Here is a 17,242-nt window from a genome sequence, read left to right on the forward strand (position 1 = left end):
TGAAAAACAAACCTTTATTGACTTTAAGGGAAAAAGAATGTCTTGGAGGCAGATGTCCAGGCTCTGGTGAAATAAAGGAACACTGAGTTTTAACTCCTTTTAAATAAAACCTTCTCTTAGTGTTAAGTAAATCTTTGGGTTGAGTTGCAAAGCAATTTAATCTGCCAGCCTTGGCTCTGCTGTGTTTTAGTGCGGATGAGAATTCAATAAAAATTAGCTGAATGGACCACTTCTGGGACATTTTCATGTGTGAAATGTTGTGCAGTACACAAAGAAAATAATAAATTCTCCCCTGAGGACAGTCAGTCAGTCATAATGTTAGACTGCCATTTCCCATGCTAGCACATTCAGCATTTCCCTCCGACACCCTGGTTCTTGATAAGGTGTTTTCATTAAGTGAGGGTGTAAGATTGATTTGGGACTAATCCAGCACCTTGAGTAATTGCAGCAAACCTGGGTACAAATGCTTTGTCTAATTCTCTACTTGAGAGAAATTCTTTTGTGTCTTCCACTACTTTTATTTTATTTTTTAGGCTTTTATTTCTTCTGTAAAATTCTTCACAAGAACTCAAGCATGGCACTGCTGAAATACCCTAATAATCTAAAAAGCAAACGTATTTTATGGAAGCTTTAAGAATTCCTAGGTGCTTCCAAAAATTCCTCTTTAAAGATAAGTTTCACTTGGCTGCTGTGGCAGGAAATCATTAAGTAAAACTGTCTATTTGACAGAAATGAAGCATTAGCTATCAAGTGAAATGACCTCAGTCAAAATGCTAACTACCTGTTTCCAACTAAATGCTTGACCTTGTGGACTTGGAAGACTCAACTTCCCAGGTGTCGCTAGTGGTTAAGAACTCTCCTGTCAATGCAAGAGACATAAGACTCAGGTTCCATCCCTGGGTTGGAAGATCCCCTGGAGGAGGGCATGGCAATCCACTCCAGTATTCTTGCCTGGAGAATCCCATGGACAGAGGAGCCAGGGGGCTATGGTCTGAAGGGTCACAAAGAGTTGGACACAACTGAAGTGACTTAGCATGCACGCATAGCTTATTATATGAATACTGTTACTATATTTAAATTGAATAATAATTTAAACAGGTTTAAAGTAGTTTTCAACCATCAATAAAAAATGGTTGCCTAGTCACATGTAAAGCAATGAAGTTAGAATACATCCTCTCACGCACACAAAAATAAACTCAAAATGACTTAGGGACTTAAACATAAGACATAATACCATAAAGCTCTTAGAAGAGAACATAGGCAAAACATTATCTGACATAAATCATACCAATGTTTTCTTAGGTCAGTCTCCCAAGGCAATAGAAATTAGAACAAAACAAACAAATGGGGCCTAATCAAATTTACAAGCTTTTGCACAGCAAAGGAAACCATCAAAGAAAATGAAAAGACAACCTACAGAATGGGAGAAAATATTTGCAAATGTTGCAGCTGACAAGGGTTTAATTTCCAAAATATACAAATAGCTCATACAACTTGACAACAACAAAAAGTCCAATGAAAAAATGAGCAGAACTAAATAGACATTTCTCCAAAGAAGAAATACAGATGGCAAATAGGCACAAGAATAGATGCTCAACATTGCTAATTATTAGAGAACTGTAAATCAAAACTGCAATGAGGTACCATCTCACACTGGTCAGAATGGCCTGGAGAGGGTGTGGAGAAGAGAGAACCCTCCTACACTGTTGGTGGGAATGTAAGTTGGTGTAGCCACCATAGAAAACAGTATGGAGGTTCCTCAGAAAACTAAATATAGAATTACCATATGATCTAGGGCATATGTCCACACAGAGCTATAAGTCAAAAAGATACAAGCACCCCATTGTTCATTGCAGCACTGTTTACAATAGCTAAGACATAGAAGAAACCTAAATGTCCATCAACAGATGGATGGACCAAGATGTGGTACATACATATAATGGAATATTACTCAGTCATTTGCAGCAATATAAATGGAACTAGTGTGGATCACAATAAACTGTGAAAAATTCTGAAAGAGATGGGAATACCAGGTCACCTGACCTGCCTCTTGAGAAACCTGTATACAGGTCAGGAAGCAACAGTTAGAACTGGACATGAAACAACAGACTGGTTCCAAATAGGAAAAGGAGTACATCAAGGCTGTATATTGTCACCCTGCTTATTTAACTTATATGCAGAGTACATCATGAGAAACGCTGGGCTGGAAGAAGCACAAGCTGGAATCAAGATTGCCAGGAGAAATATCAATCACCTCAGATATGCAGATGACATCACCCTTATGGAGAAAGTGAAGAGGAACTAAAGAGCCTCTTGATGAAAGTGAAAGAGAGTGGAAAAGTTGGCTTAAAGCTCAACATTCAGAAAACTAAGATCATGGCATCCAGTCCCATCACTTCATGGCAAATAGATGGGGAAACAGTGGAAACAGTGGCTGACTTTATTTTTCTGGGCTCCAAAATCACTGCAGATGGTGACAGCAGCCATGAAATTAAAAGACGCTTACTCCTTGGAAGGAAAGTTATGACCAACCTAGACAGCATATTAAAAAGCAGAGACATTACTTTACCAAAAAAGGTCCGTCTAGTCAAAGCTATGGTTTTTCCAGTAGTCATGTGTGGACGTGATTGGACTGTAAAGAAAGCTGAGTGCTGAAGAATTGATGCTTTTGAACTGTGGTGTTGGAGAAGACTCTTGAGAGTCCCTTGGACTGCAAGGAGATCCAGCCAGTCCATCCTAAAGGAGATCAGTCCTGGGTGTTCATTGGAGGGACTGATGTTGAAGCTGAAACTCCAATACTTTGGCCACCTGATGCAGAGAGCTGACTCATTTGAAAAGACCCTGATGCTGGGAGAGATTGGGGGCAGGAGGAGAAGGGGACGACAGAGGATGAGATGGTTGGATGGCATCACCGACACAATGGATGTGAGTCTGAGTGAACTCTGGGAGTTGGTGATGGACAGGGAGGCCTGGCGTGCTGCGATTCATGGGGTTGCAAAGAGTTGGACATGACTGAGCGACTGAAATGGAACTGAAATGGAACTCGTGACTATCAAACTAAGTAAAGTAAGTCAGAAAGACAAAGACAAATACCATATGATGTTACTTATATGTGGAACCTAAAATATGGCACAAATGAACCTATCTACAAAACAAACAGACTCACAGGCATAGAAAACAGATTTACGGTTGCCATGGAGGCAGGAGTTAGAGAGGGGTAAAGTGGGAGTTTCAGGTTAGCAGATGTAAGGTATTAAGTGTAGAATGTTTAAACAACAAGGCCCTACTGTATCGCACAGGGAACTATATTCAATTCCTATGATAAACAATAATGGAAAGGAATATTAAAAAAGAATGTATATATGTATAACAGAAGCACTTTGCTATATAGCAGAAGTTCAGTTCACTTGCTCAGTCACATCTGACTCTTTGCAACCCCATGGACTGTAGCACACCAGGCCTCCCTGTCCATCACCAACTCCTGGAGTTTACTCAAATTCATGCCCATTGAGTCGGTGATGCCGTCCAACCATCTCATCCTCTGTCGTCCCCTTCTCCTCCTGCCTTCAATCTTTTCTAGCATCAGGGTCTTTTCAAATGAGTCAGTTCTTCCTATCACTTGGCCAAAGTATTGGACTTTCAACTTCAGCATCAGTCCTTCCAATGAATATTCAGGACTGATCTCCTATAGAATGGACTGGTTGGATCTTCTTGCAGTCCAAGGGACTCTCAAGAGTCTTCTCCAACACCACAGTTCAAAAGCATCAGTTCTTCAGTGCTCAGCTTTCTTTATAGTCCAACTCTCACATCCATACATGACCACTGAAAAAACCATAGCCTTGACTGGATGGACCTTTTTTGGCAAAGTAATGTCTCTGCTTTTTAATATGCTATCTACGTTGGTCATAACCTTTCTTTCAAGGACCAAGTGTCTTTTAATTTTATGGCTGCAGTCACCATCTGCAGTGATTTTGGAGTCCCCCCAAATAAATCTGTCACTGTTTCTGCATCTATTTCCCAGGAAGTGATGGGACTGGATGCCATGATCTTAGTTTTCTGAATGTTGAGTTTTAAGCCAACTTTCTCACTCTCCCTTTTCATTCATCAAAAGGCTCTTTAGTTCTTCTTCACTTTCTGCCATGAGGGTGGTGTCATCTGCATATCTGATGTTATTGATATTTCTCCTGGCAATCTTGATTCCAGGTTGTGCTTCATCCAGTCCAGTATTGAGCTTGATGTACTGTGCATAGAAGTTAAATAACCAGGGTGACAATATACAGCCATGATGTACTCCTTTCCTGATTCGATGCTATAAGAAATGGTATTCAATCTTATAATAACCTATAATGAAAAAGAATCTCAAAAAGGAGAAATATATATGTATAACCAAATCCCTCTGCTATATACTTGAAACACTAAATCGACTAAACTTCAATTTTTAAAAATAGTTCTAAGCAATGGTTCTAAGCAAACTATAATATCATATTAAAAGTATTTTTGCCTCATGGAAAACTTAAGGTTATTAAAATGGTTGGAAAAAAGTTAAATGCATGTGCAATATATCACCTGTGCAATGGCGCCTTCTTTTCCTGGATGATTTCCAACTCCTCCTTTACTTCTTCCCCCACTGTGCATGAATTGTATCTTCCAAACGTATGGATGACGTCTCTGCAGAATGAAGGGACTTCAACTTTCTGAACTCTTTCTTCAATGCTTGGATGCAGGACTGGGTCATCCTGAATGCCAGTGCTCACCTTCTCTAAAAACACTCCCTCCTGGAGAATATTATTCAGTCGCCTTTTGTTTACATGCACATCTCCTACTGTTTCTGGGAACTTGAAAGGACAGGCTTCTATGTCTCTTGACCTTATACTTCTCTTCCTATAAATCTTTTCGTTCTTGGTCACGTATCCTTACTTATTACCAGCTTGCTCCACTAGAATGTCGGCTTTATGACACTATGTTCAGTTGTTCTTTACACAGAGGATTCCTGATGGTGAGTCAGCCTTATGCTCACTTCACCAAAAGGCTTTCTCGGTGATTGTCTTGATGAATCTAGAACATTTCCCAACCTAGAACAGAATCCCTCAGACGAAATGGAGTAGCCATCATGGTCAACAAAAGAGTCTGAAATGCAGTACTTGGATGCAATCTCAAAAATGACAGAATGATCTCTGTTCGTCTCCAAGGCAAACCAGTCAATATCACAGTTATCCAAGTCTATGCCCCAATGAGTAACACTGAAGAAGCTGAAGTTGAATGGTTTTATGAAGACCTAAAAAGACCTTTTAGAACTAACACCCAAAAAAGATATCCTTTTCATTATAGGGGACTGGAATGTAAAAGTAGGAAGTCAAGAAACACCTGGAGTAACAGGCAAATTTGGCCTTGGAATGCAGAATGAAGCAGGGCAAAGACTAATAGAGTTTTGCCAAGAAAATGCACTGGACATAGCAAACACCCTCTTCCAACAACACAAGAGAAGACTCTACACATGGACATCACCAGATGGTCAACACTGAAATCAGATTGATTATATTCTTTGCAGCCAAAGATGGAGAAGCTCTATACAGTCAACAAAAACAAGACCAGGAGCTGACTGTGGCTCAGATCATGAACTCCTTATTACCAAATTCAGACTTAAATTGAAGAAAGCAGGGAAAACCGCTAGACCATTCAGGTATGACCTAAATCAAATCCCTTATGATTATACAGTGGAAGTGAGAAATAGATTTAAGGGCCTAGATCTGATAGATAGAGTGCCTAATGAACTATGGACAGAGTTTCGTGACATTGTACAGGAGACAGGGATGAAGACCATCCCCATGGAAAAGAAATGCAAAAAAGCAAACTGGCTGTCTGGGGAGGCCTTACAAATAGCTGTGAAAAGAAGAGAGGCAAAAAGCAAAGGAGAAAAGGAAAGATATAAGCGTCTGAATGCAGAGTTCCAAAGAATAGGAAGAAGAGATAAGAAAGCCCCCTTCAGCGATCAGTGCAAAGAAATAGAGAAAAACAACAGAATGGGAAAGACTAGAGATCTCATCAAGTAAATTAGAGATACCAAGGGAACATTTCATGCAAGGATGGGCTTGATAAAGGACAGAAATGGTATGGACCTAACAGAAGCAGAAGATATTAAGAAGAGGTGGCAAGAATACACGGAAGAACTGTACAAAAAAGATCTTCACAACCCAGATAATCAAAATGATGTGATCACTAATCTAGAGCCAGACATCCTGGAAAGTGAAGTCATGTGGGCCTTAGAAAGCATCATTACAAACAAAGCTAGTGGAGGTGATGGAATACCAGTTGAGCTGTTTCAAATCCTGAAAGATGATGCTGTGAAAGTGCTGCACTCAATATGCCAGCAAATTTGGAAAACTCAGCAGTGGCCACAGGACTGGAAAAGGTCAGTTTTCATTCCAATTCCAAAGAAAGGCAATGCCACAGAATGCTCAAACTACAGCACAATTTCACTCATCTCACATGCTAGTAAAGTAATGCTCAAAATTCTCTAAGCCAGGCTTCAGCAATACGTGAACCGTGAACTCCCTGATGTTCAAGCTGGTTTTAGAAAAGGCAGAGGAACCAGAGATCAAATTGCCAACATCCGCTGGATCATCGAAAAAGCAAGAGAGTTCCAGAAAAGCATCTATTTCTGGTTTATTGACTATGCCAAAGCCTTTGACTGTGTGGATCACAATAAACTGTGGAAAATTCTGAAAGAGACGGGAATACCAGACCACCTAACCTGCCTCTTGAGAAATCTGTATGCAGGTCAGGAAGCAACAGTTAAAACTAGACATGAAACAACAGACTGGTTCCAAATAGGAAAAGGAGTACGTCAAGCTGTATATTGTCACCCTGGTTATTTAACTTATATGCAGAGTACATCATAAGAAACGCTGGGCTGGAAGAAACACAAGCTGGAATCAAGATTGCCGGGAGAAATATCAATCACCTCAGATATGCAGATGACACCACCCTTATAGCAGAAAGTGAAGAGGAGCTAAAAAGGCTCTTGATGAAAGTGAAAGAGGAGAGTGAAAAAGTTGACTTAAAGTTCAACATTCAGAAAACGAAGATCATGGCATCCGGTCCCATCACTTCATGGGAAATAGATGGGGAAACAGTGGAAACAGTGTCAGACTTTATTTTTGGGGGTTCCAAAATCACTGCAGATGGTGATTGTAGCCATGAAATTAAAAGACGCTTACTCCTTGGAAGAAAAGTTATGACCAACCTAGATAGTATATTCAAAAGCAGAGACATTACTTTGCCGACTAAGGTCCGTCTAGTCAAGGCTATGGTTTTTCCTGTGGTCATGTATGGATGTGAGAGTTGGACTGTGAAGAAAGCTGAGCACCGAAGAATTGATGCTTTTGAACTGTGGTGTTGGAGAAGACTCTTGAGAGTCTCTTGGACTGCAAGGAGATCCAACCAATCCATTCTGAAGGAGATCAGCCCTGGGATTTCTTTGGAAGGAATGATGTTGAAGCTGAAACTCCAGTACTTTGGCCACCTCATGTGAAGAGCTGACTCATTTGAAAAGACTCTGATGCTGGGAGGGATTGGGGCCAGGAGGAGAAGGGGATGACCGAGGATGAGATGGCTGGATGGCATCACGGGCTCAATGGACTTGAGTCTGAGTGAACTCTGGGAGATGGTGATGAACAGGGAGGCCTGGCGTGCTGCGATTCACGGGGTCGCAAAGATTCGGACACGACTGAGCAACTGAACTGAACTGAGAGCTGCTGATGCATTTCTTAAATGCCAATGTGTTTCGTTTGGTGGATTTATTATTTAATATTATTTAACATAATATTTTAATATTATTTAACATGATAAGTAAGTACAGTTTTATTTTCCTGGGAACCCTGACCCATCTTTTGTAGTCAAACCCTCTGATTCACTGAAGATCAGATTTCAGCCACTTATACAAGGAGAGAAGCTGGGTTTTCCTAGTAGAGAGAAAACATATCCTTTCATCTGAAATACATTTAGTTTTCTGACTAACAAAGGGTAAAGAGCTCCTTCGGAAACCTTTGCTCTGGGCCCAGGTATGACGTCATGTCAATTTTGAAAACTTTTATTAATCTCCCACTTGGAAAGGCATTGGGTTTAATGTTAAAGATATAAGAATACTTTTTGCCTTAAGTATTTGTGTTCATCTGTTAGTTCCTTCTTCAGTAAATCTGCACTGAGCACCACTCTGTGTTGAAAGCCAGGCACTCAGTATGAAGGCACAGTCCCTGCCCTCAGGGTGCTCAGGAGAGAGAGTGGACCACAGATGAGCTGGAGTTCAGTGATAGGCATGCCATGTGAAGCTGATGGAAGGACCTGCCTGGGAGGAAGGGTGTGTGAGGATGAGCTCCTCGTTCTGCAGAGGGGATTTCTTTACGGAATGCTTGGGCTCTGCACGGTGCAATTACAGTGCTCTCCCACCTTCTTATGTAACGACACTAAAGGAGAGAGTACGGTTTCCCAGTTCTGAGCTAGCTGGAGCTTTTCTGTGTGTGTCCCCGTCATGCTACTCTTGGTAGTTCACACATGAGAAATACCTGTGACAGAAGGAACCAAAAAGGACCCTTACTAGCCTTATTCATCAATGACAATCTGGGTCCTAAAATCAATTCACATGAGCTCATACTTTCATTCTCTAGTATAATAATCCAAGTATAAAGAAATATTTAGCCATCTTGAACACTGCTAGTACACTCTAGCAGTGCTATTGACATGGAGGCCAATCTTCTATCACCAGACCTCACAAAACAGAGCAACAGAACTTGAAGACTTCATTTCCACTTAGCCTGCAGATCGCATGCTCAGTCGCTTCGGTCATGTCCAGCTTCTTGCGACCCTATGGACCGTAGCCCACCAGACTCCTCTGTCCATGTGGATTCTCCAGGCAAGAATGCTGGAGTGGGTTGCCATGCCCTCCTCCCGGGGATCTTCCCGACCCAGGGATTGAACCTGCATCTCTTATGTTTCCTGCACTGCAGGCGGGTTCTTTACTGTGTCCAGTGTACAGACTGCTTGATTTTAAACATAATGTTATATTTATAGAATCTTGTGTTTATGAATCTTATTTTAACTAATATGATAAAACATTGCTATAATAATATCCATTAAATTATTCCACTCTTCCCGTGCCCCAAGTTACTGACATCATAATTCATATACATTTTTCTTTCTGTTTCTTTGGCAGGTCACCATTATTGCAGATGATAATTGCAGATTTTTATGCTGGTCAAGAGAAAGATTAACTTACTTTCTGGAATCAGAGCCTTTTCTGTATGAAATATTTAGGTATCTAATAGGAAAAGACATTACAAACAAGCTCTACTCATTGAATGATCCCACCTTAAATGATAAAGTACGTATTTTTCTGAGTCCCTTTATTTTGTTAAATACATATGTAGAGTGAGGTATCCCTCTTTTATGCAGTGTATAGGTTCCTGAATCTTCATTAACTAATCATGAATTAGTTCTTTGTTAAATGAAGTGGGGATGCTTATAATTGAGAGACCCTTCAGGGGATCATTTCTCAAGAATGAGAAAATACCATGTAATTATTATATCTCCCATGACCTAGTGAAGTTGTCTGCACATGTCAGACACCTGATATGTAGTGAGGATGTGCTGTCCTCTTCATAAAATGCCTTTCAAGGAATCTAAAGAAGATGGTAAGTGAGACGGAGGACTAAGGGCAATGTGTGTGGGCCAGGGAAGGCAGGGCAGACTGATAAATGCTGATCAACCCCAGCAAGCAGGAGGTTGGCATTTTAACCCCATGTCTTCCAGTCTTGCACATCCTACTGATCAGGTCCCTTTCCAGAAAGCCCATAAGTGACAAGAGAGGTATAGGATGGAAGCCTGTGGCCATTCATTTAGGCATTTCAGAGCTATATGGATCTTCAGCAATTTGCAGTTTGATCTTCATTTCTCCATGTTTGATGAGAAAGAAATTTAAATGATTACAGAAGAAAACTAGCAAAACATTGTTTCCATAAGTACTGTTCCCCAGGGACTATGAGTATGGGTGTATGCACTCTTCAAGTTATCTTGTCTAGGCTGTTATCAAATTAGGTTGGTGCTTAGCATTTTTCAGATTAATAAATAGTCCAGTGAGTATATTAAATTTTTATAATGTATTTGCAGTAATAGCTTATAATAAAAAAATTATAGCTACTATTTATTTGGCACTATGTACCAACAGTTCTTTATTTCAAGGAAAAGTAAATGCTACTTACAGGAAAGCTATGATCTAAGTCCCATAGCGCTCAGAAATCTTAAAACTTTGCTTTACAGAAGATCAAAAAGTTGGACCACCAGCTCAGCCTTTGCACTCAGTTGTCCATGCTAGAAATGAGGAATAGTATAGTCAGCTCCAGCGAAGATGAAGACGGCTTACACCAGTTTCTTCGGGGCACCTCCAGCGTATCCTCTCTTCGTAAGTTATCCCCTCCCTGGGATTCTGATGGATGTTGCTAGAAAAGGACAAATGACAACTTTGATCAGAAAAGTAACTTTTCAAGTTGAGATTATTTGACAACCTAAAGGTAACAATAAAAATAATCACTTTTTCTAGCTTTTTTTCTCTATTGCCCATCAGGTAAAATCTAACTAGAACTCCTATTTCCATTTCCATTTGCCATATACTTTTCTCAAACTATTGAGTGGAGTAGTATGAAACAGTCCATATGGCTTTCTGGGCATGGTCTTCTTGTTTTCACGATTTTCGTGGAAACTACATCCAGTGTTTAAAATGGTAGGAGGCAACAGCTGGAGGTTATACTGCCAGCTGGTTATCTCAATGTGACCACCCAGAGTTAACAGGTGATCAGTTAACAGAACTTTCCCTAAGATGAAGGAGGCCACTCAGCTCTACTGTGAATCACCTCATTCACAAAAAGGCAAGTTTTTCAAGATTCTGCTATAGCTTAGATTGCTTTAAAACACTTTAAATAGCACTAATGACACAGACGTTAAAGTTAATAAGATGAAACAGAATTATTTCAAGAGATGCTTAATGTTAATACTTAAAATTATTTCATAATAAATATTACTCCAATAATGGCGGTGTAAGAATGTTGAACCAATTTATGGGAAATAGCAGACAGGCAGATTCTCTCATTGCATGAACTAAAAACTATTCATCTTTGCAATCATATGTAAAACCAAAGTAACTTTTAAGAATGTCCAGATACACGTTCAACAATCCTAAACATGTATGTAAATGATCTTGTAACTTTGGATGCTTTAGAGAAAATGGATTAAGGATTTTAGGTATTGCACATTATTGCTGGAATTGACAAGGCCATGTAATTGGTGTAAGTGCCAAAGCAAAGAGTAGGCACAGAAGTGCATTATGGGCCTAAAGGAGATTTCAGAAATAATACAGATGAGAACCTGGAAATGGCTATATTTTATTCCAAAGTAACTTGTTGAAAGTACAACTGAGGTTGACCAAACTCTGAATCTACTAGCATGTCAGATGTATTATCTGCCTTATTGAAACAGTTTGGTGGTCATTAATAAGCATTTTTCAATGGACCCATCTTAATTACTCATACAGTGATTTCTAAGAAAGGCCATCAGAAGGGGAATTACATTGAAATATTGTGTGTGATTATTCTTGCTGTAGAATGGCTTTTTTTGTAGTTTTTATAGTTCTGCAGTATTGCTGAGGAAGCCCTGAGAACAAGCAGTACATGGGATGGCCATTCATTTTCTTAAAATCAGCTTGGTTTTTCTGTAGTATTTTATTGTATAATCTAAAGCTTTTGGACATTTTGAAAGTGAAAGTGTTAGTTGCTCATTCATGTCCGACTCTTTGTGACCCTATGGACTGTAGCCCACCAGGCTCCTCTGTCCATGGGGATTCTCCAGGCAAGAATACTGGATTGGGTTGCCATTCCCTTATCCAAGGGATCTTCCCTATCCAGGGATCAAACCTGGTTTTCCTGCATTGCAGGCAAATTCTTCACCGTCTGAGCCACCAGGGAAGTCCTTTGGACATTTTAACATTTTAGAAAAGAAAACCTTCTCTAGGGTATGTTGTTTAAACAGAATGAGAACATTTTTTTCAAGATTAACATGTGTACTATACTTGCCTCCAGAAGCCTAGATTTCCAGGTATTTTGTGGATAGATTACACATCTTGTACATACAGACCTGGGTCCTTGCTCTAATAATTATAGTTGTATGACTTGGAATAAATTGCAGGACCTTTTTAATCTGACATGAGCTGTCATATCAGATTGTCAGGACACAATTCCTGGTCTGTTTCCTTCCCTCTTCCTTATAGTGAATTGTGAGTTTAATCCAAATGGATGTTTCTTGCATGGGTAATTGAAACTTCCATGTCTGAAGAGGCAGGCAGCCCTGGGGGACAGGGTGGCAGCTTTCCTTCTCAGTTCCCTTGTTCAGTTGTACTTTGCTGAACTGAAAATGTGTACAGCCTGCTTATGTTGTTTATTTAATTATTAAATGTATATTTTAGCCTCAGGTTTATTGTACAAGCTCTTACACGTTATGATGTAAATGCATAGAGCCATATATATGCATAGTTTTGAGTGTGTGCATGTGTGTATGTGTGTGAACTGTACAGAAGATGGATGTTCATCCCTGCTTCCTTTTAACAGTCCTCATTCTGAGTTTCTCAGCTTCACCTCTGCAGCTTAATGGAAGACATTAGTATTTGAGCACAACACTGATATTAATTATGAATTATTCATCCTACCATGTGATTCATTAAAAATTGGTTAGTTCTTACTTTTTCTTACTTAGATTTTGTCCCAGAACTACAGAAGGCTGTTTTTGCTTTTCTTTTGCCCAACCCATCAATAGGGCATCAACTTATCCAATTTACATTCCTTGTAAAACAGAATACAAAACCAATCCCTTAGGACTATCAGGCTGAAATAACAAAATTCAGCACACTTTGAGCATGTGAGGTCCCCAAAACAAATGCCTAAGCTCTGATTATTCTCGATTTCTGATATACACATGGGGGCAGCCAGGGCAGCTGGACTCAGCAACAGGAAGTATCAGCTTCATGAATGCTAGTGGAAAGACGGGAACACACGTTTATTGACAATAGCAATTATTATTTTTTCAGGTACTGTCTAAACATAATCACATTTAATCTTCACTGCAGTCTGCGTGGAAGAGAGGTATCTTAGCTCTCACTAGACAACACAGTGCTAACAGATGGTTCCCCCAACCTCTGGCTACGATAGAGGGGCTGCTTTCTTTATTTCTCACATGCACACGGGTGCTGCTGGGTCCTCCTCACTCTGGGACACGGAAGGAGCAGCTGCTGTTTGGGTCACTGCCACTCGTGGCTGAGGGAAGACAGTGATGGCAGAATCACAACATGGCTCTTAAAGCTGTTTAATTCCTTTTTGCTCTCCTGTTGCTTCATTTGCTTGAGTTCCATGTTTGGAAGTGTGATTGTGAGACAGGATGTCCAGGATGTGTGAGGAGAATTTAATGCCCTTCAGTTCAGTTCAGTTCAGTCGCTCAGTCGTGTCCGACTCTTTGAGACCCCATGAATCGCAGCACGCCAGGCCTCCCTGTCCATCACCATCTCCCAGAGTTCACTCAGACTCACGTCCATGGAGTCCGTGATGCCATCCAGCCATCTCATCCTCGGTTGTCCCCTGCTCCTCCTGCCCCCAATTTCTCCCAGCATCAGAGTGTTTTCCAATGAGTCAGCTCTTCACATGAGGTGGCCAAAGTACTGGAGCTTCAGCTTTAGCATCATTCCTTCCAAAGAAATCCCAGGGCTGATCTCCTTCAGAATGGACTGGTTGGATCTCCTTGCAATCCAAGGGACCCTCAAGAGTCTTCTCCAACACCGCAGTTCAAAACCATCAATTCTTTGGCGCTCAGCCTTCTTCACAGTCCAACTCTCACATCCATACATGACCACAGGAAAAACCATAGCCTTGATTAGATGGACCTTATTTGGCAAAGTAATGTCTCTGCTTTTGAATATACTATCTAGGTTGGTCACAACTTTCCTTCCAAGGAGTAAGCGTCTTTTAATTTCATGGCTGCAATCACCATCTGCAGTGATTTTGGAGCCCCCCAAAATAAAGTCTGACACTGTTTCTACTGTTTCCCCATCTATTTGCCATGAAGTGATGGGACCAGAGGCCATGATCTTTGTTTTCTGAATGTTGAACTTTAAGCCAACTTTTTCACTCTCCTCTTTCACTTTCATCAAGAGGCTTTTTAGTTCCTCTTCACTTTCTGCCATAAGGGTGATGTCATCTGCATATCTGAGGTTATTGATATTTCTCCCGGCAATCTTGATTCCAGCTTGTGTTTCTTCCAGTCCAGCGTTTCTCATGATATACTCTGCATAGAAGTTAAATAAGCAGGGTGACAGTATACAGCCTTGATATACTCCTTTTCCTATTTGGAACCAGTCTGTTGTTCCATGTCCAGTTCTAACTGTTGCTTCCTGACCTGCATACAGATTTCTCAAGAGGCAGGTGAGGTGGTCTGGTATTCCCATCTCTTTCAGAATTTTCCACAGTTTATTGTGATCCACACAGTCAAAGGCTTTGGCATAGTCAATAAAGCAGAAATAGATGTTTTTCTGGAACTCTCTTGCTTTTTCCATGATCCAGCCCTTATATAGATATAAGCTTTCTTCCCTCTGCTCCTGGACCAAGGTGCTCATCGAGGTGCCTTGTCATTTCTGTCTTCCCCTCCTTACAGGTTTAGCTCCCTACACGTAGTATATAAACACGCATGCAGACTGACTGTCCTTGGCAATTCCATCATGATAAGTGGTGCTGAGCACAGGCATTGTCATTGGCAACAGGTGGACATAGGATGTTTCTTTGCAAGTTGAGAACTTTATTTTAGTTAATTGGAGTTAAATAATCTATTGTTTGTTTTTTAAAAATCCTGAGTCAGTGTAGGTGATCCAGTCTGTTAGAACTCATCTTTGAAAGATTTTGCTAATTTAAACCATGTTTTTCAGAAATAATTAAAATTTATGATTTTTTTAGCAGACTATGGAATAGTTAGGAGATATTTCTTCCTGACCAAAAAAGCCTTTTCAAGTATTTTTTGGTTATTAATGTCAAGAAGGTACTCTGGAAAGTGTACTAATTTCATATGACCTAGGAAAAAGTGAAAGTGAAAGTCACTCAGTCGTATTCGACTCTTTGGGACCCCATGGACTATAGTCCATGGAATTCTCCAGGCCAGAATACTGGAGTGGATAGCCTTTCCCTTCTCCAGGGGATCTTCCCAACCCAGGGGTCAAACCCAGGTCTCCTGCATTGCAGGTGCATTCTTTACCATCTGAGCCACGAGGGAAGCCCGACCTAGGGGTGCAGATCTGTGCTAAGCTGAGTTCGTTTGCATCTGGTTAGTATTCTTGTCTGCTAAGACTAGGCAGCTTATCTGACATAATAAGTTTCCCTCAGCTCTCTTATGTATTTCTTTACCTGGAAATATACAAAAAGCCAATTCCATCTTCTGAGTTTCATGAAATAATCTTTTCAATCTAATTTGTATTTCATTTCCCCCTGTGAACAACTGTAGGCTTACAAACAGGATTATAGGGAGAGGTGGAAAGGCAGCAGGGACCCAGAGATGAACCTAAGAACTGTTCTCAGATCCACCAGAAGGGCTAGTGAAAAGCAGCACCCCCACTTCGTCGAGGAGCAGAGTGCAGCTTAGGAAGGTTAAATAACCTGCTCAGGGCCGCTCGTCAGCCCTGAAACTAAGAAGTACTGAATTGGTTCCAAGGTCTTGCTTTGCCTCTGACCTTACAAATACCCGTGCATGAGTGTAAACTTGTTTGGGAATATTGAGCCCCTGTTGCAGCCACTGACACATCCTGACCACTGTCATACATGTTCTCATTTCATCTTCACTCACCTTCACAAGGTAAGTGTTGTATTTCCCCCTTCTCATGGCAAGGAATATGCCATTCATCTCCTCTGGGACCTTAGCGCACAAGCTCCTCCTGGCTGGGGGACCGTCTCCAGGGCCCCAGCCCTCACCAGTCCTTTAAATGGCCTCTCTCCTCACCCAGCATGTTCCCATCTGTGAAATGACTGTAAAATAATTTTATTGGGCTGTGTACTTTCAGTCTTTTAATAAAATAAAATTAAAATCATCAAGTTAATATGCAGTTATCAAATAATAAAAAAAAATTGTTTTCAATGAAAAGAACTGACCCCTTTCAACCTAACCACTCTATAAGAGCAATCATATTGGAACGATTTTTGTCCAAAATGCTAAACAGTGTGCTAATTGATTTATCCTCCTAACCTTTATCTTCTAACCTAACTTAGTTCACTTTTAACTTCCCTTCCCGCTTCTGCTCAGTATAAAATATGACTAGTTTTTATCCCTTTATTGTTTACATTTGTAACATTAAATAATACATCAGTTCAGTTCAGTTCAGTCGCGTCTGACTCGTTTTCTGAATGTTGAGCTTTAAGCCAACTTTTTCACTCTCCTCTTTCACTTTCATCAAGAGGCTTTTTAGTTCCTCTTCACTTTCTCCATAAGGGTAGTGTCATCTGCATATCTGAGGTGATTGATATTTCTCCCGGCAATCTTGATTCCAGCTTGTGTTTCTTCCAGTCCAGCGTTTCTCATGATGTACTCTGCATATAAGTTAAATAAGCAGGGTGACATATAAACTTCCATTTCTTTTTCTCTCTGAAGCACTTCTTAAGGTGAGGACATTAGCTTCCCTACAGTTACTTATTCTTTCCCCTTCTACCTTCAAACTCTTGTCTCTTCTTTAACTTTTCAACAATCAAGGTTGAAAACATATTTCTATTCCTTTTTTATTTATTTTTTAATTGGAGGAAAGCTGCTTTACAACATTGTGTTGATTTCTGCCATACAACAATGCAAATTAGTCAACATTATATATATCTCCTCCCTCTTGAGCTTCCCTCTCAGCCCATCCCACCCCCCTGTGTTATGACAGAGCACCAGGCCGGGCTCTCTGTGTTATACAGCAACCTCTCAACAGCTGTTTTACACATGGTAGTTTATATATGTCAATGCTTTTCAATTCATCCCATCCCCTCTTGCACTGTGCCCACAACTCCATTCTCTATGTCTGCCTCTCCATTTCTCCCCTGCAAATAGGTTCGTCAGTACCATTTTTCTAGATTCCATATAAATATGCATTAATACACAATATTTGTTTTTCTGACTTACTTCATGCTGTATAACAGGCTCTAGG

General features: G+C 40.4%; 1 protein-coding gene across 1 annotated transcript in view; it reads left to right on the forward strand.

The window, feature by feature from the left end:
- The window catches only part of BVES (blood vessel epicardial substance), a 49,692-nt gene that overhangs the window by 18,968 nt on the left and 13,482 nt on the right, over positions 1-17,242 (forward strand). Inside the window, exons 6-7 of the mRNA XM_018053121.1 lie at positions 9,209-9,376; positions 10,312-10,453. Of these exons, the coding sequence (XP_017908610.1) occupies positions 9,209-9,376; positions 10,312-10,453 (310 nt within the window). The remainder of the gene's footprint in view (positions 1-9,208; positions 9,377-10,311; positions 10,454-17,242) is intronic.

The sequence above is a fragment of the Capra hircus genome, chromosome 9 (genome assembly GCF_001704415.2).
Source record: "Capra hircus breed San Clemente chromosome 9, ASM170441v1, whole genome shotgun sequence".
NCBI classification, from domain to species: domain Eukaryota; kingdom Metazoa; phylum Chordata; class Mammalia; order Artiodactyla; family Bovidae; genus Capra; species Capra hircus.